This window comes from Hibiscus syriacus, unplaced genomic scaffold, assembly GCF_006381635.1.
Source record: "Hibiscus syriacus cultivar Baekdansim isolate YM2019G1 unplaced genomic scaffold, ASM638163v2 tig00110328_pilon, whole genome shotgun sequence".
NCBI lineage: Eukaryota > Viridiplantae > Streptophyta > Magnoliopsida > Malvales > Malvaceae > Hibiscus > Hibiscus syriacus.
Window position 1 is genome coordinate 2,341,121 of NW_024062685.1, and position 19,624 is coordinate 2,360,744.

A 19,624-nucleotide genomic window follows, 5' to 3' on the forward strand; every position below is an offset into this window, starting at 1 on the left:
CAGAGTAATGATAATCATGCTAAAAAGTATCTCGACAATGAATCATGTGTTTAAACCAAGCTGTTTTTGTTTTGTACCGCTTCATGTGTAAAAATGAACAGAAGAGAAATGGTGATTGAACACATAGAAGAGCTTAGGCGGTCTTATTGTTCCCAATGGACAATGTATTAGCATTTGGTTTGCAGTAATTTTAAAACTGATTGAATAGAATCGAATTATTCAAATTTGATCGGTTCGGTTCAGTAAGTTAAAATCAGGTTAAACCAATTAATGCTCACATCAAGAGAATGCAAAGAAAAAGAAAATGGGGCTCGAAACTACATTTAGGCACAAGCCTTGAAGGTTGAATTGATTTCATAGTGAAAACGCAAATACATGAATAAAAGAACTCTTACAAGTGAAGCAACCATTACCAGCATATGAAACAACGGCTGCATCCAGAAGATGCATCGACTTATGCTTCAATTGAAACCAGAAATCGAAGCTGTGAGCTTGGTCGTTTATGCAAAACTTTCACACGCTTCCACGGAGTGTTAGAACGAGGCTGATGATGTTCTACGAAGCTGATATTTTGGCTCGGGAGGTGGTGCGGACTGCAGCATCTTCTCCAGCACCTGAAAACAAAACATCCAAAACCAAGAATGAAAATCATATGCAGAAGCACCAACAAATAAAAAAGAAGGTAAGACTTCCAAATTGATGGACTACTTGTTTTCTCATTTAATGTCTGAAACTGTAAATGAAAACTATATGCAGAAACAAACGTTAACTGAACGAGCAGCATCAGAAAACATATGATTCTCGAACTGTAGCATGAGCTCAATCACAATTTGGGGGGTCGGCTTATATTATCTTTTAATTCTAACCGTTTCAGTTGCTTCGCACAATTCAAGATGCAAGTTAAATGTGAATGGCATAGGTAGCGGTTGGAGGGTTTGGATAGGATAGTGACGACTTAGAACTGAAGGTTGACAGTACTTTGTCGCTTCACGTACCCTCTCAAGTCCCAAACTTTGTCCAAACAAGAGCATCAATCTTCCTCCCATCATTCAAACAAACATTAAACACTATGTTACCTGGACTAAGATGTGCCCGATCCAAGTATGTGTTTGAGATGGGTATATTCAACTTTTTTTGTCAAAAAAAAAAAAATCATGTATTTGATGGCTCCATTGAGAAACATGTATTCTGACAAAAGTACTTAAATGAAAAGCCAGGCCGATATAGATTAAACATTTTAAGGTCTTAGCCTCACAAGAACTTGAGAATTGAGAAAAAAAGGAAATTAAGGGGAAAAACTAATAACTTTAACATTACAGTTGGCAAGAATGATAGAAAGGAAAAAGTAAAAGGTTCTAATCTAAGGACGAATCCCAAACATTACAGTAAAATATTTTCCATACACTTTCCTTTCTGTCATCCCTACCAAAGAAAGAAAAAGAATTGAATCCTATAGACTCATAATTTTTAAAATTCCTATTATTCTGACATTAAGAGGATACCTAACATTTAGAAAAATGAAAAAGCAACACACTATTAAAGCATCCAACCCAAAAAACCAATTGGCAATAGGTGGAGGGCCGACTTTAATATAATACCACAAGAACTCGATACTTAATAGATGTGGGATAAAACCACTTAACAAAATAACAATCCCCCTCACATAGAGCTCACAAGGATTACACATGGACATCCTCACCAGGTGTCGTCAACCTGGAATGGAGTTCAGGATCAACATAACAGAAGTACAGAACTAAGGCATTGATAGCATGTTAAAACATCCAAATTAAAATCAATTGGCAATAGGAGGAAAACCTGACTTTAGTATAAGACCATAGAAAACCCACTACTTAAACGGATGTGGGCTAACACCACATAACAAACACCAACAACCTTATATACTAGTATGTCCTAAAGAAACATAAGAACACGGCACAATTGGATTTAACCTGCCTTTAATGAAGACACCCAACAGATGAGCTGCTAATAAGATTAGACTTCAGAATTTGAGACACAATATTATGGTCGAAAATGTCTTCTTCAGGTCATGGTTATATTGTACAATACGTGAAAGCTGTCCTGCAGACAGCAAGATTTACCAATCTTCTAGTAAAATTCATCTATGCACCTCTCTAGCTACAGTGCAAAAATCCAGTTCATCCTAAAGCAATTCATGACAAGGGAGCGGTTCAGCCCAAATTACAGCTTGCTTGGCTCTTATATTCATGTTGGCAGCTGATCTAATACTAATTCGATTTCGAGCTGAATGCTTTAACATGCAATCAGAACCAGAAGATTTTGATGTCCTGTTTCTGCTAGTATTTGCTACCTTATTTCTGTCATCCACGTGACAGGCCAACTTGTCTAAATTATTTGATTTTGGGACTTAAATGGGAGTGTTAGTCAGTGTTACGCACAGTAGTTAACTTTGGAGAATGTTCACATGTTATATTTCAAATTGATTCGAGGTTCCTTAACAATCTTAAACCAAGCATGGGAAAGTGAATATGTCTTGATAACAAGTGCACCGGGCCACTGACAGAAATTTTCATTTTCCATACACTGGCAATGGAATCCATATTACAAAAAGAATGATATTTGCTAAACAAATTTTCTATCAGAAGTTTTCAACATAATTATTGCACACAAAGGAAGATGAAGTTATCAAGATAGATAATGGGTAAGAACTTGGCTTTACTATAGCCGGCAGATTTATCATAGACAAAAAGTGTACATCCATAACTATGATGCTGAGAAGAGATCTTAGATAGCCCTAGCAACCAACAGGTTGAACGCATAAAATTTATGGTTGCCATGTTCAGTAATATACGATATGGGGATGGCAAGGAATACACGTTTGCATAAAGCAGGGTTTTATATTTGTTATTTAACTGGAATCTGAATCATAGTTCAGTGCAGGTCCAATAATAGTATTCTATTTAGGTTATGATAAAAAGGAACAAAAGGAAGCATCACGATCTACTCATACAAAGAACAGCTGTAAACCAACTAGAAGATCCCATAAATATCATACAACTGGTATCACATACAGAGGAAAAGGTGTGTTCAATATCAACCATTGGCCACATTTAATTTCCAAGTGTTATGGACAGATAGGTATTTAATGCAATAGAATGTTTTGATGATATACGACTCGATTTTGAATAGAATACAGACATGGTGTATACAAGTTATCAAGTTATTGAAATGAATAAATATACCCCGGCAACACATACAAAAATACATAATTTTGATTTTTGAGTAAGAAGTTTATCCTTTTCTTCAAAGAGCATGTTGGGAAAAATTAAAAAATATTTTCTATTTTAAAAGTAAAACATTTCAAGATCATCAATTGAATGTAAAGGAATCAGAAAAGTGTCTTGTACAACAGATCTAACCTTCTGTTTTCTCAGCCTCTCATTTTCCTCTTCTAGGCGTGAAACTTTGTTCTCCAGTTCATTAGTATAAGCCTGTTTGTAAATATCTTTCAGGTCACTCAATAATTCAGAAAACAAGTGTCACATTCTTATAGATGAAAACAAATAAAAGCTGACCTGCTTCCTTGCTCGTGAACGTGCTGCAGATTCCCTGTTCTTTATCATCCTCTTCTGTCTCCTTTCAACATTTTTTTCAACCATGTCCTCAGGAGCACCTCTTTTCCTTCCAGATGCCTGTGTATCTGATAATGTTCCCATCAAAGGCAAATGCAACGGCACCTGGTTCTCTGGGTAGGAGACATCCATTACAGCAGCAGCCCCTAAGGCTAAAGGCTGCGGCATAGACTGGTGTGGCACATAAACCCCCATCATACTTTGTTGAGGATGGTGATATTGAAGCTGTGGGTACTGCATCCACTGTCCTTGCGATGCAAACCGGGGAGCAAAACTCATATCTACCTCACCTACAGAATCACCAACATTACCATCTATTGATACTTCGGCAACAACTCCAGCTTTCACAAGAAAATCCTCCAATGTCATTTCTCCAAGGGTAGGCTGCCTTTCTCTGGATTTTCCCCCCCCATTATTTTTGCTTTGTTGAATATCTCTCCAAACTTCATCAACTGTCTTCTTGCTCAAAGCACCGGTTACTGACAAACTAGCTTGACGCTGCAGAGAAGTTTGATTGGTCAATGGTGTGCCTTCGGTTTCCATCCCGAAAGTCTGGTTAGCCTCCAAAATCCATACATTCTTGAGAAGCTCGTCTAGGTTCATGCTACTCAGAGGCTTTCCCAAGTCACCCAACTGATTTTGCACCTCATCCAACGTGAGACTATACATTGAATTTTGCTGAGCCAACTGCAGAAACTGCAGCTGTTTGCCATTACCAACACTATCACCTTGAGACCCCATTGTCTGAATTCCCATGTAATTACTTAAAGCAACTTTTTCCTCCAAATTCTCAAACAAATATCCATAGGGAAATGACTATATCAGTCCTTAAGTCGACAAGGAAACCACCTGGCCACATATCTGGAGCTTCACAAGTCAGCACCAAAATTTAGAGCCTGAAATTAGACTAAGCTATTCGTTTCAATTCCCTTCAGTCGAAATTATCCGAAAACATCTTTCTTGTATATGTAACAATATATGCAACAAAAATAAATAGTTCTCTACTTCTCTTAAAATTGTATGAAATTACCAAATACATTTCTTTTCAAGAATAAATGCATACATGCATGCAGCACGCCACAAACTCCTCTATCATTCAAAGTTCTTCAAACCCAAACTCTGTATCGAACAAACTAACATAAAACCCAAACTCTGTATCGAACAAACTAACATACCCGAAAGCCTACTATAACAAATCCCACCTCAAAAGATCAAACGAAAGCACATTTTTCCCTGCAACACAGATGTATATAACACAAAGAAGTCTAAAATTACGGAAGGATCCGCACTTAAACAGTCAATAAAAGAAAAACATAAGGCATAAGGGAAAAAAATGGAGAGAAGAAAATAGTGAAGAAGCAAATCAGAGCTCAGATAAACTAAAGCTGGTGAAAAAGAGAAAACAAATAAATTTAATGTGAAAACTACCAAATATTTTTTGACAAATAATTAAAGGCTAAAACGTTATAATCTGTTGGCCAAATAAATAACAAAAATTTTAAGAATCATAAGCATTATTAAATCCTCAGATTATTACAAAATTAAAAAGAAAATGAAGAGCTTATTGCATGACACCAAAAAGAACAATGCTTTAAAATGAGAGTTAAAACGAAAATCATTGAAACAAATCTGAATGAAGGACAGAAAAACCCAGAAGAGGATCTCAAAGCTGAATTTTTTTTCTTTATTAAAAGAAAACCCAGACGATCAACTATCAACAGAAAAACGAAATTAAATGAAATAAAATAAAACCCTTAGAAGATCAAAGCCAACAAAAAGAAAGGAAGACTTTCAAAATTAAGTAATTAAAAAAAAAAAGAGAAAACCTTACTGGGTTTCGAGGAAGTGGAGATCAAAAGCCTACGAATTTGCAGGAAAACGAAACTTGATGAACTTTGATCGAGAAAAATAGAAGAAAACCGACGCATTTATCAACTCTCCATAGCCTGCACGCCAGCAAGAAGCTTGACAAAAAAAATTAAAAATATGTTTATTAGTTTATTCAGTATGTGAATAATGTCTTTTGTTTGTTCTAATATTATTACTAAATAATTAAGATTTAAAATAAAAAGGAGGGTATATTTCATATTTAGTCATCCAACTATAACTTTTGTTCTGTTTCGGTCACTAAATTATTTTTTAAAATCGTAGCTATTCCTTTTTTATTTTGTTTTAGTCATTCTTCATTAAAAAAAAATAAACAACTTGAGATTTTTTCCAATGATGACGTGACATTATCTTATGGTGATGCGTCAGTATCAATGTTAATTTTTAAAAACAAGTGATTAAAATAGAATACAAATGTAATTTTAGGTATGATTTTAAGAAAAAATAATAGTTTGATGACCAAAACAAAACCAAAGGGATAGTTGGGTGATTAAATTTGTAGTTTACCCTAAAAAGAGTAAAGATCAAGTTATATAGAATAAATTTTTTATTTAATATAAAATTGAAATTAAAATCAATAAAAATAAAATATTTTAATAATATGAGTGAATCATATTCCAAACAAATTCTAAAAGAATCAAGGTGGTTTACTTTTGTTTAAGTTGTTTTCTATAAATAAATGTTAATTTATTATTAGAGTCTATGACTATTTTGACTGTTATTGTTTATGTATTATAGTAAATATGTTTTTTTAGTGAAATGTATGATTCATTGAAACGTGATCATACAACGGAGGATTTTGATATAGGTTTCGTTAAAAATCTCTCTAATATAATTGGAAGAAAATAGTATACATATTAATATAGTTCAAACAAATAACTAGCTTAATCAGAAACAAGATCATCTTCACTCAAGAAATAACTAGCAAATCAGCCACCTTAGTGTTCTCCCTGTTTGTATGCATAACAATAACATTTCACGAATGATTACGAAGCTCATCCTAAGTACTATTTAAGAAAATGCACCCCCGCATAACCATCCCTCAAGACCCGAATAGCCTCTAAGCTATCCATCTCAAGAACAAATTGACGGAACCGGATTCTCAAGCATACGATAACGCAAATATCCCCCCATAATTCAGCATCTAAAACCGAGCATATACCAATAAACTTATTGAAACCAAACTTCCACATATCCAAGATCCCAATGCTCCAATTGAATACCAAGATGCTCAGACCCAACTAGATTGGCAGGGGCGGGGCTAGGACAACATAATGTGCGTGGCGTAACAGGGCACTGGAGTAGAAAGGGCCCCAAAAAATTAGATTTATTACTATTATCACAATAAAAAAATAAACAAAGTATTATGGATTAGTGGTAAAAATTTTGGACTTAAAACCACAGAACATGTGGTCGAATCTTATTGAAGTAATATGGGAAATACCAATAATTAACATTGTGCTACAGCTGTAAAGTTTATCTCATTTTTTTAGGTCTAACTCCACTTTACGAGAAAGAAATTCATCTTCTTCGATTCACTTTATCAAACTTCAATTATTCATCTTCCCTCGTTAATTCACATTCCTACCATAGTCATAAATTTCTTACATTCCTTTAATTAGTTAGTTCCGTTAATCTCAAATTTACAACAACCATACTATTTTTAAGAATTTGCACAGAGCCTCCAACGTCCTAGCCCCGACCTGTAGATTGGTATTTACCCATTCTTTGATATCCAAACTAAGAAACTGTTGATATCCAAACCTTGGCAGCCACCGGACGGCTCTTAAACACGTGCTTTAAATTATGATTATCATTTTAAATTAGTCGTTAAATTGTTGAATATTTTAATTTTATCTTTAAATTATAACTCCATTTTAAATTAATCCTCAAGCTTTAGATGATCTAATTTCATTCCCTAACTCTGACCCTTATTCTAAATTAATCCCAACATTTTTTAATATTTCAATTTCATTCTCAAGTTCATCCAAATATGTAGTGGTGAACTCAGAAAAAAATTATAGTCTGGGCTAATATAAACATAATTTTTTTATCTAAAATAATTTTTATTTATATTAATTTTAAAATATAATAACAATTATATATATGTATTAAATCTAGAAAAAATATATTAAATGGATCAATATAATTTTCTTAACGTAACTCATACATTTTTTTATTTAGGGTAAACTAACTATTTTGATCACCCGCCTATTACTTAATTTATGTTTTGGTCACATATCTATTATTTTTTTTCAAAATCATAGTTAACCTTACATTTTGGTTCTATTTTGATTACTCACCATTAAAAAATTAATAATGATGTTAACGTTATATTTTTTAATTATTTTTCAATCATGATATGACATTATTTTATGATGACATGTCAACATCACCTCTAAATTTTTAAAGAATACTGATCAAAACAAAACCAAAACATAATTTAAGTGTGATTTAAAATAAATAATAGTTATGTGACCAAAATAAAAACTAAATAATTAATGAGGGACTAAATAAGTAATTTACCCTTTTTGGCATAGGGTAGGCCATGGCCTAAGTAGGTCTAGGCTTGGATGCGCCCTGCAAATATGTAATCAATTTCAATCATAATTTAACCTAAAGTTTATTTTTTTTCAAACATATAATAATATAGCTTTGCCTAATAGTTTTATTAACAGGTGATGAGATTAGCATACGCCAATAGTTTGGGATGAAACTAAAACGTTCCAAAGTTTTGAGATCAATTTAGAATAGGGGTCATAGGTTGGAGATAAAATTAGAATATTAAAAACTTAAGGACTAATTTAAAATAATAGTCATAGTTTGAGATAAATTAAAATATTCAAAAGTTTATGATCAATTTAAAGTATTTTAACGTATAAATTTAAAAATATTAATTAACTTTTAAATTTTAAAATATTAATTTGTTAAAAAATTAACATATAAATTTTAAAAATATTAGTTAACTTTTTAAAATTTTGTTAAAAAATAATTTAATTTTCTCACGAAATGAGTGGTAGATTTTTAGTATTCTATTAATAGTATCGAATTTACTCGAAGTTGTCCTATTGGAAATCATGAGACCCACTATGCCAAATGGCGTGAGCTCAATGCAATATTATTTGTTTTATATACATTATGCTTGTTTGGTTCGGGGAATGTGATATTTTCATGGGAATAAAATCCACATTCTTCTATTTAGTTGGCCGGTAATTTCATTTTCGGTAATATAAGATTACCAATAATGAATTTTTGGGGTATATTACCGGGAATGTCATTACCTCCATTCCCTTAGGTATTGTTGGATTACCGGCGTTTTGGTCTAAAATGCTCTTAAAATTTTTTTCTTTTTAAAAATATCATTCCTCTGTCATTGAATAATAAAAATTCTACGAATGTTAAATTATAAATTTATCCTTAAACTATTTTAGATTTACAAAAAAAGTCTATAATTAAAATTTTAGATGAAGTTCAGGGGTTAAAATAAAATTTTACCCTTTCATTAAACCTTTTTATATTTTAATTTTGTAAAAAAATTATATAAATTTTATGAATTTAAATTTTTTAAAGAAAATATATAAATATCTTATAGTAATATTATAGTAGAATTCAACTTATTAAAAAATAAATATATATAATAAAGACAATTTAATCAAATATACATTCAATCTTTTATTCCTTTAACCAAACATGATAATCTTACATTCTTGCTAAACCAACCAAACACAAAATACAACATTCTCAGTAATTCTATTCCCTGGTAATCTTTTATTTCCACTGATAATCTCACATTCCGTGAACCAAACACACCCTAGGGGTAATATCATATCCCGTACCTATATTTTAATAAAATATTTGATGCAATATATATAACAAAGGTTGTGTTTGTTTAAAGGAAAACCAATTACGGAAAACACTTTCACAATTTTTCAATATTTAGTTGAAGAAAAATTACGGGTCAACGAAAAACTTTAATTATAGTTCAATAGAAAATATTTTTTTTAAATGACTTACATACTGAAATTTGATAAATAATTTACAATCCTCATTTCAGCTTCCTTTTGACATCCCAAAAGTATCTGACCAAAAATCATTATCGTCACTTCTTTCTTGTCGACGATACCTTTTGTTCATCTTCTCAGATAATCATAACATCTTAAAATCTCTAAATTTTCTATTTATTCTTCTTTATTTTACCCTAACTATGTTTTATCCTAAACATCTGGAATTTTTACTTTTTTTTCCTTCCGAATTCCCCTATTTTCTTAATTTTTACTCGAAATGATGATATGTATTGTTCGTTTTCTTGGTTTAATATGTAAATTTATTTTATTTATTTATAATCTTTGATGAGTAACTTATATAGACCTTCGATTGATGTTATATTGTTGGTGCTGCTAAGTTGGAGAAAGAAGAGGAATTTGATCTTTTATTGATTTTGAGGCTGAAATGAATGCAATGTTAACTTCAAGACTTTACTGGTCTTTATTTTTAGGTATCGATTCTCTGAAAGACTTTATTTGAAAATTTTATTATATTCATTTTCTCTATATTTAAGTTTATGGTTATTGAATATTTATTGAATTTAATTGATGATTTGCTTTGATTTACAATGCGATTAATTTCCTAGAATCATGAGGTATGATTGAGAATTAGAAGTAGCTAAAAATTCTGATTATAGATTTGAGCTTGCCATACAGCTCGGTAAATTAGGTATTGTTAAGGTAAGTTGTTTAATTGATTTAGAAACGAAAGTAAAACTGTCCCAATGTCCTGGAAAATCGAGGGTTAAATTTTAGGGGTTTGTTTCGACTAAAAATAAAAACGTGATTCGAGGACATCGTCATCAATCTGTGTTTAGGGTATGACTAGATCATCCAAAAGTGTTTTTTTTATTTTAATCAAATCATAAATTTTAAATTATTAAAACAATGTTTTGGTATGTTTTCCAAAAAATAGGTTTGGGAGTCGATTACGTGCGGAAAAGGATTAACACCCACAAAGCCGAATATCTGTACCTAGTTGATTAATAATTTACTTTGAAATGGAATTTATTTATTAATACTTAATTTAACTAATGGTCTCCTATTTAGTTAAATAAATACCATGATATTTAAAATACAATAGAAAAGATTAACGATTCAAACATTTAATTGAGGAAAGTTAACCACCTTATATGAAGATGAATGTCATCCCTTTTATTTCCAAATAAATTGATTAATTACTAATCGCTTCATCGAAGATCTTAATTGACAATCCAACGAAAGGGAATCATCACCTAATATAAGGTAGAGTGATAATTCCCTAGAAGGAAACAAGGAATACCTTATAGTATTTATTTACCTAAAATTGTGCAACAAGCAAAATTTTTATTAATATAATTATCGGACCTTTAAGATAGATAGAGAATGTTTGAATATTTAGAAATATCAAACCTAAACATTCGAATAAAGTCGAGAGGCCTATTTTTGAGAAGTCTAAATATGTGATCATCTCCCTTTCTACCCTCTTGATTGATTTTGAAAGTGTTATCATTTTTTACTCGTTTCACTGGAGGAGACTCGTTCACTTCAGATTATCGAATTAAACTATCCAGGTGGGTTAGGATAATCCGCTTCAATAATCTAAATTAAACGGGTCTTACCTTTTAATTCATTATGTAAAATGGTGGAGTAACGTGGATAAGGCCATTATGCTTAAAAAATTAACGATGTCATGCAATCAATAATACAATCCATAAAAATATTTACATACGAATCAAATTCATCATGATGTGATTAAGGGCCAAATTAATTACACATGCTTGTTTATTAATGTCACCAAAATATTAATAAATTGATCATGCTTGATTAAAATCATACAGGTAAACTAACACATTTAAAATATAAATTAATTAATTCTAAAACATACTCGTATCATGATTCATATTAATTTATAAAGAAAATTAACAATTAATCATGAAATCAGGGACCAAATTGCATTCAAAATAAAATCATGAGGGTCAAATTACAAGGATTTAATTAGACTCATGCAACCAGGACCAAAATAAAACGACGCAAAAACTAGAGAGTGTGGTGCGCGTATTTTCCCTTAAGATAAAAAATTGATTTTTTTATTTAATTGTCTTCTTTCTCTTAAAATTAGAAGAGAGAGATGCTCTAGTTCCTCTCTAGAATATCGGTCATTACTTACCGTCTGTCACCGATCCTCATCGTCGTTAGTCACCGTGTACCACTTCCCACTACCGTTCGTCCCCAAATTTCACGGAGTGCTTTGTCTCTGGGCTGGGAACAGAATTTGACCTTTGATTTGCAAGAAGATGCTCTGAATGAGGTAGATCTAGCCAAGAATGCTTTGGCTTCTTCTTCGTCAATCTTCTGTTTTAGCCGTCTGATTGACCTCCTCTCTCGATATGTGGTTCCCTCATCTCGATAAAGCTTTCGACCATTTGGATCAACGAATGGAGTCTCCTATCGCCGTGGAAGCTCGCCAAATTAAAAGGAAAGTGTTTTCCTTTCCTTTTTTTTTAAGTTTCTCTTTTTTTATTCTTTTGGTTTTCCTTGCTAAATGCCCCATTTCTTTGATTTTTGCAGCCATTTATACTCGAAAAGGACCCTTTTCATTATGGTATGAATCATCAAAATGAATCCAAAAAATCTTTAATAATCGGGATTGAAATCCCTTCTTGCCATTCTTGAGGATTTGGATCTAAAAAAAGTATTATTTCCATATTTGATTATTGGAAAATCATTCCTTTTTTTATTTGGGTGTTAAAATGGTTACTGTCAGCAATAAGAAGAATCGGAGCATCGACGTGTGAATTGTGTGTGGAAAAAAGCAATGAGTTTGTGGGGATTCCAACTATTCGTGCGTGTTTTACACACGCCTGACTCAATACCTTTGGTTACGACGGTTGGAATCAAGAAACCCTAAGGTTTCTTTCCTTTCATAATGTTATGAGCTGTTTGATATATTGGGCCTGTAAAACAAAATGAAAATGGATCAATTAAATCCATTTATTAATATAGTGTAATAATAATAATAATAATAACAATAATAGAAAATAATAATAGATAGTAAGTACTACTAATTATAATAGTTAATATAACAATAAAATAAGATAAAAAACAAATATTAGTAATAGTATTAAATAATACTAATATAATATGAATAGCAAGAAACAAGTCCCGAACGAAAATAGGTTTCTACAGCTGTACCTCTTTATCTATTGTTGTGTAACTACAATAGGAAAATGATAAAAAGACACAAGTTTTTGTCCGGTTCTTTGAAATAAAATGGATTCTGAAGACAAACTTGCTCTTTTGGTTTTGAAACGTTTGCTTTTCTTCAAGAATATGATTCAACTTTTGTTAGGTTTTTTGAACTCCATAAATGGGTCGAAATTGTAGGTGATCATTCTCTAAGCCGAATATCTTCTAACTTCGGAAATATGTGACTGGGGACCAATTTTTCGTTGCTACACTACAGTTGATTTAGTCTTCGAACTCGATCTCCTTTACTGTGGAGTTGAAATCTAACTTTGAGAATCGGTTCTGAACGTGCTTCTGGGTCAAGTATCTTTGTGAAGTTGAAATTTGAGTGTGATGGTTTCAGCTGGAAACTAGTTCCTCATTGCTAGACCGTAATTGGCCTTAAAAGTTTGACCGAAAAATAGTTCCTTGTTGCTATCTTACAATCAATATGTTCTCAAGTTGAGTGGAATCAAACTTGAAAGCTTTGGTTGACGGTTAGCTCTTCTTGCTTTGAGCTATGTCGAAATCTGGGTTGGGAAATAGTTCATTGTTGCTAAATCGTAGCCATTTTGGCCATTCTTCTAGATTTGAAGACCTGCATTTAGGTTTTGATTAGAAGGTAGTTCCTTGATGTTACCATGCGGTCAATGCGCTCTTGAGCTGAGTGGAATCGGACTCAAAAGCTTTGGTCTATAGATAACTCTTCTCGCCTTAAGCTATGTCGAAATCTGACTATGAAGTGGTTCTTTGGTTCCAACTCGTAGTCAACTTTGTTCTTATTCTTGGTTTAAAGACCTCGGTTTGAAATTTGACTAGAAGGTAGTTCCTCGCTACTACCATGTGGTTAAAGCGCTCTCGAACCGAGTGGAATCGAACTCAAAAGCTGATGATGATGTTGTAGCATCCCAAAGATGTGGAGTATCTGCTGACTCAGATATCAGTTATGGAATTCTCTATAATAGGACAACTGTCCTTGGCAGCTGTCAAAAGGGCTAGATCCTATCCGAAATGAGGCAAAAACCATTGGAGGATCATATTTCCTCTTCACCTATAAATAGAGTACTAGCTTACTCATGTGAGAGACATAATGAGTACATCACATTTTGAGAAAAAATCCATACCTATGCTGCCATTTTTTCACTCGATGGAAGCCTAAGCCTTCTGCAAGGGATTGTTGCAGCAAAAAGAGAGCTCGTCGAGTAGCATAAGTCGTCAGCAGATCATTGTTCGAGCATTTCATCGAAAGAATGAAGTGTTTTAATATACTTAAATTTGTATTGGATGATATTTTGAATTTATGGTTTTATGCTACTATGATTTTGTTTCTATGAGCTTGGATGATTAGATTATGAGTAGAAATATTTGTAATAAATGAATGGTTATTTTAAATGCTTTTAGAAATAGATTCGTTTAACCTGCCATCTACTTTTGATAGCCTAGTTGATACTGAGTAGCATTGTGCATACTGAAAAGTAGGCAACCTAGTATTAGCCTTGTTAAAATGTTTGATCTTTGATTTATGAAAGTGATTAAAGAAATTCAACATATTTTAATCATTGCTAATAGCATAGAAATCGTATTCATTGTTTGTTTGAAACTTGAATACCTTAATACTTCCAATTTCCATTCGATAGCTGACTTGACGCTCTATGTAATATTGTAACATGAACTGGATTTTTACATTTTGATTTTATTTTCTCACCGTAAAGCAATCAATCAACATTTCTCTTTTTTTAAACTTTATTGAAAACCATATGCTCTCTGTGGGATTGATACTCGTAACTGAACCTTTACCACTTTTATTACTTGATTTACAATACGTGCACTTGCATTATTGTTATAGCATTTTACACGACATCAAGTTTTTGGCGCCGTTTTCGGGAAGCATTTTTGATTTAGAGTTTTATTATATTTTTCTTTTATTTTTCTTTTCTTTTGTAGGTACTTGTTAGTTTTCAGTTGTCAGTTTATGTCCATAAGTGGCGATGAGCTAGAGCCGTTTAATCCAGAGATAGAACATACTTTTCGTCAACGTCGAAGAGAATCTGCACTGGATCGAGAAAACATGAATATTGGGAATACTAACAATGATTTACCTTCGATGCCACATGGGGAGAATGAAGATTTGCCATATAGGCAACCAAATCAATATGTTGATGATCGGAATCACCCGATTCGCGAGCATGTGGTACCAACTTTGGACGATTTGCATCTGAGTACTGCGAGGCCAGTGATCAATTCTGCAAACTTTAAACTAAAGCTTGTCATGTTTTAGATGCTGCAATATATGTGATAATATTGATGAAGTGTTGTTGAAGATCCTAGAGCCCATTTAAAAGCTTTTATGGAGGTTTGTGATTCATTTATACAACAAGGAGTTTCAGATGAGGCTTTGAAGCTAAAACTATTCCCCTACTCACTACGAGACAAAGCATGAGGCTGGTGAGTTTTTGTTTCCTGGGGCAATAGTATCCTATAATGAATTAGCCCAGAAATTCTTGATGCATTTCAACCCGCCTAGCATGAATGCTAAGTTGTGAAATGATCTGACTTCATTCAACCAAATAGAGGATGAAAGTTTGTATGAGGCTTGGGAGAAATTCAAAGAATTATGAGGAAATGTCCTATGCACTGGTTTCCACATTGGACTCAAATGGAGATGTTCTACAATGGTTAAAATATACACACTCATAAGGTTGTCAATGCTTCATCAAATGGAGCTTCGCTAAATAAATCATACAATGAAGCATATGAAACACTAGAAAGGATTTCAACTAATGATTACCAATATTCGAAGACGAGAAATATGTTTGGCCGTCATAATGCTGTAACAATCGATTCTGAAGCTTTCAGCTGTGTGGCATCATAGATCTCAACCTTGACAGAAATGGTAAAGAAGCTGCAGCGACCAAGAAGAATGCATGAAATCAAAGCTACATCTCTCATTTCTTGTGTCTATTTTGGTGAAAAGCACAACTTTGATGAATGCCCTCAAAATCCAGAATCTGTCTACTACTTGAGGAATTATCAAAGAAATGACAATGCTTTTGGCAACATGTACAATGCAAATTTCAGAAGTCATTCAAATCTCTCTTGGAAAAGTCAGAATGTTGCCAACCCACAACATTTACAGCAACAACAATATCAACAAAATCAACAATATCAACCTTATAATCAGCAGAACCTGATGTCACAACAACAAACACATCATCATGTAGCTCAGCCACAACAAATACATAATTATCAAGGTTAATCTTTAACTCAAACTTCTTCTTTTTCATCTTTTGAAGCTTTAATGAAAGAATATATGGCTAGTCAATATGCTTCATTAAGATCTTTAGAAAATCAAGTTGGTCAGCTAGCAAATGCCTTGAGTAATAGATAATAAGGAACGCTGCCCAGCGACACTGAAAATCAAAAGTACAATGGGAAAGAACATTGCAAAGCCATCACCACCAGAAACGAAATACGAATTGGAGAGCCAGTGGGAGAACCTAGAAAAAAAAAAGACAATGATGCTCCAAAGCATGGTAAAGGAAAAAACAAATAAGTTGAGCCTGAGCCACCTACTAGTCCCTCTACATTATCAGAAGCAGGTCAGTGTAGTAATTCAGAGCCATTGCCGATAGTGAGACCTACTAAGTCTAATTCTCCACAAATTTTAATGCCGTAACCACAACAACAAAAATTTCCTCAATATTTTCCACTGCGCTTTATAAAGAAAAAGAATGAACAACAGTATAAAGCCTTCATTGATGTACTTCACTAACTTGCCATCAATATTCCGTTGATCGAGGCTTTAGAGCAAAACCTGAACTATATCAAATTTATGAAAGAAGTGCTATCGAATAAGCGATGACTAGGTGAATTTGAAACAGTCGCTCTAACTGAAGGCTACAGGGCCATGGCTACAAGTCAATTACCACCGAAACTTAAAGATACATGGAGTTTCACTATTCCCTGTAATATTGGTGATACATTTGTAGAAAAAGCTTTATTTAATTTAGGTTATAGCATAAATCTAATGCCTTTATCAATTTTTACGAAATTTGAGAGTGGTGAAGCAAGGCCAACTACTGTCACGCTGCAGCTTGCTGATCGCTCCATTGTGCACCCGAGTGGCATTGTGGAAAATATGTGTGTACAAATAGATAAGTTTATTTTTCCCACCGAATTTATCATTTTGTATTGTGAAGTGGATAAGAAATATCCTATCATTCTTGGACGTCCATTCATTGTTATAGGGAGAGCCTTAATTGATGTTGAAAAGGGAGAATTAACTATGCGTTTAAATGATGAGCATATTATCTTTAATGTGTTAAATAATGTTTCTTACTTGAGTAATATTGCCGACTATTTTTCACTTGATGTGAATGATATTTTTGCCCAGGAGCATCTTGAAAAATGCTACAACACTGAAGAACCTATTGATGATATTATAGCAATTGAAGAGACTACAAATAATGAATGTTGCAGTAATTATCTGCAGAAGTATGAATCTTTGGCTATGCCTAAGTGTGTTCCAAGTGCACCAAAGCCCTCTGTCGAAGAGCCTCCAAAGTTGGAATTGAAACCGTTGCCAGACTATTTAGAGTATGCCTATCTTGGAGATAATGAGACTCTATCATTCATTGTTGCTATGCAGCTGACAGTAGCACAGAAGGAACAATTGATTGATGTACTACAACAACATAAGAAAGCCATCACTTGGGGCATTGCTGACATAAAGCTTATTAGTCTTTCACTTTGTATGCATAAGATTTTGTTAGAAGACTCTGCTAGTAGCTTAATTAAACTTCAGGGCCGATTGAATCTAATCATGAAGGAGGTAGTTCGAAAGGAGATCATTAAATGGTTGGATGCTAGAATTATTTACCCAATTTTGGACAACAAGTGGGTCAGCCCTGTGCAGTGTGTTTCAAAGAAAGGCGACATTACTGTAGTAACCAATGAAAAAAATGAGTTAGTATCAACAACAACCAGTACTGGCTGAAGCATATGTATGGATTATAGGAAGCTCAATATAGCTACAAGGAAATATCACTTCCCATTGACATTCATAGATCAAATACTGAACCACATTGCTAGTAATTCTTTATTCTGTTTCTTGGATGGGTATAGTGGATACAATCAGATTGATATTGCACTAGAGGATCATGAGAAAATAACATTTACATACCCTTATGACACCTTTGCTTTTAGAAGGATATCGTTCAACCAGTACAATGCTCTAGCAACATTCTAGCGCTGCATGATGGATATCTTCTCCGATATGAATGAGGATTATTTGGAAGTTTTCATGGATGACTTTTCAGTGTTTGGATAAGATTTTGAAAGCTACTTGAACAACTTGGCTACTATTTTGCAAAGGTGTGAGAAAACCAATTTAGTTTTGAATTGGAAAAAAATGCCATTTCATGGTAAAGGAAGGAATAGTACTAGGACATTAAATCTCTTGCCACGTCATTGAAGTGGATAAGGCCAAAGTGGAGGTTATTGATAAATTGCCCCCACCAACAACTGTGAAAGCTGTACGAAGCTTCCTTGGTCATGCGATCTTTTATAGAAAGTTTATTAAAGATTTCTCACAAATGTCTAAGCCTTTATGTTCATTAATGGAGCAAAACCGAAAGTTTGTCCTTGATGCTGAAGTACTTAATTCATTTGAGACAATCAAGAAGAAATTAGTTAATGCCCCTGTTATAATAGCACTAGACTGGAAACTATCATTTGAATTGATGAGCGATGCTAGTGACTTTGCAGTAGGAGCAGTGCTGGGGCAACACAAGGATAAAATGTTCCATTCTATACATTATGTGAGTCGAATGTTGAACAACGCCCAGAGTAATTACACCACAACTGAAAAAGAGTTACTCGATGTGGTGTTTGCCTTTGACAAATTTCACTCATATCTAGTGGGAACAAAGGTAATTGTTTATACTGACCACTCTGCTCTGAAACATCTATTTGTGAAAAAGATACAAAGCTTTGGTTGATTCGTTGGGTATTACTGCTACAAGAATTTAATATTGAGACTCGGGATAAGAAAGGATCTAAAACTCAAGTGGCTGATCACTTATCTAGATTATAATCCAATAGCGAAGATTGATGCCACGTAGAGACGTCAGACCTTCACTAATGAATGACTGTTAGTTGCTACAACAATACCATGGTATGTTGATTTTGTAAATTATCTGGTTAGTAGAATGGTGCCACCAGTGAAGCATTCTGTAGCATTTCCACAGTGCACCATATGGAGGACATTTTAGTGGTATATGCATAACAATGAAGGTACTTCAATGTGGATATTATTGGCCATCGTTGTTCAACGACACCAATAACTTTGTGAAACATTATGATCGCTGCCAGTGAACAGATAACATATCTCGACGAAATGAAATGCCTATGCAAACTACCTTGGAGATTGAACTGTTTGATATGTGAGGACTAAATTTCATGGGTCTATACCCATATTCCTATGGTAACCTTTTAATTCTAGTTGCTGTAGACTATGCTTCTAAATGGGTGAAAGTTGTAACATGGTCGAACAGTAGTGCCAAAGCTGTTTTGAAATTTTTGCATAAGAATATATTCATTCTTTTTGGGATATCCCATTCTTTTATCAGTTATGAAAGATCTTAGTTTATTGGTCATCAAGTTTCTAGAGATTGAACATATATATTGTGAAGCATAAGATCGCTATAACATATCATCCGCTATCCAATGGCCAAGCAGATGTATCTAATCGAGAGATCAAACAAATTCTTGAGAAGATTGTGAATATTTCTAGAAAAGATTGGTCACAATTCCTTAAAGAAGCTTTATGGACCTATATAATTGCATACAAAACTCCACTAGGGATGTCCCATTATC

The 19,624-nt window shown here is 33.3% G+C and overlaps 2 protein-coding genes and 1 non-coding gene across 4 annotated transcripts; 1 reads left to right on the top strand and 2 right to left on the bottom strand.

The window, feature by feature from the left end:
* Positions 1–312: 312 nt before the first annotated feature.
* Positions 313–5,626, bottom strand: LOC120118467 (ABSCISIC ACID-INSENSITIVE 5-like protein 2). Of its 2 annotated transcripts, none has more exons than XM_039138495.1 (4): positions 5,443–5,626; positions 3,555–4,507; positions 3,399–3,470; positions 313–614 (listed from the first exon to the last, which is right to left on the bottom strand). In XM_039138495.1, the coding sequence occupies exons 2-4, from the start codon at positions 4,365–4,367 to the stop codon at positions 534–536; spliced, it is 966 nt and encodes a 321-aa protein (XP_038994426.1). In that variant the 5' UTR covers positions 4,368–4,507; positions 5,443–5,626; the 3' UTR covers positions 313–533. The 2 variants fall into 2 exon arrangements, with proteins under 2 accessions (XP_038994426.1, XP_038994425.1); XM_039138494.1 differs by having other exon boundaries at positions 3,555–4,844.
* A 9,651-nt stretch (positions 5,627–15,277) lies between these two features.
* LOC120118878 lies at positions 15,278–15,388 on the bottom strand. Its single transcript, XR_005515788.1, has one exon. It is a non-coding gene; the product is annotated as a small nucleolar RNA R71 (small nucleolar RNA).
* A 1,267-nt stretch (positions 15,389–16,655) lies between these two features.
* Positions 16,656–18,747, top strand: LOC120118848. Its single transcript, XM_039138797.1, has 2 exons — positions 16,656–17,733; positions 18,224–18,747. Exons 1-2 carry the CDS (start codon positions 16,656–16,658, stop codon positions 18,745–18,747), a joined length of 1,602 nt encoding a protein of 533 aa, XP_038994728.1.
* Positions 18,748–19,624: the final 877 nt, after the last annotated feature.

What these genes read in the sequence shown, in the direction of transcription:
- LOC120118467 (XM_039138495.1), bottom strand. Translation starts at nt 4,367, where the DNA reads ATGGGAATTCAGACAATGGGGTCTCAAGGTGATAGTGTTGGTAATGGC. An exon ending in GTTCACGAGCAAGGAAGCAG is followed by an intron (nt 3,471 to 3,554) that starts GTCAGCTTTTAT and finishes ATTTACAAACAG; the next exon opens with GCTTATACTAATGAACTGGA. An exon ending in AGAGGCTGAGAAAACAGAAG is followed by an intron (nt 615 to 3,398) that starts GTTAGATCTGTT and finishes TTTTGTTTTCAG; the next exon opens with GTGCTGGAGAAGATGCTGCA.
- LOC120118848 (XM_039138797.1), top strand. Translation starts at nt 16,656, where the DNA reads ATGGCTACAAGTCAATTACCACCGAAACTTAAAGATACATGGAGTTTC. An exon ending in GTTAGTATCAACAACAACCA is followed by an intron (nt 17,734 to 18,223) that starts GTACTGGCTGAA and finishes ACGTCATTGAAG; the next exon opens with TGGATAAGGCCAAAGTGGAG.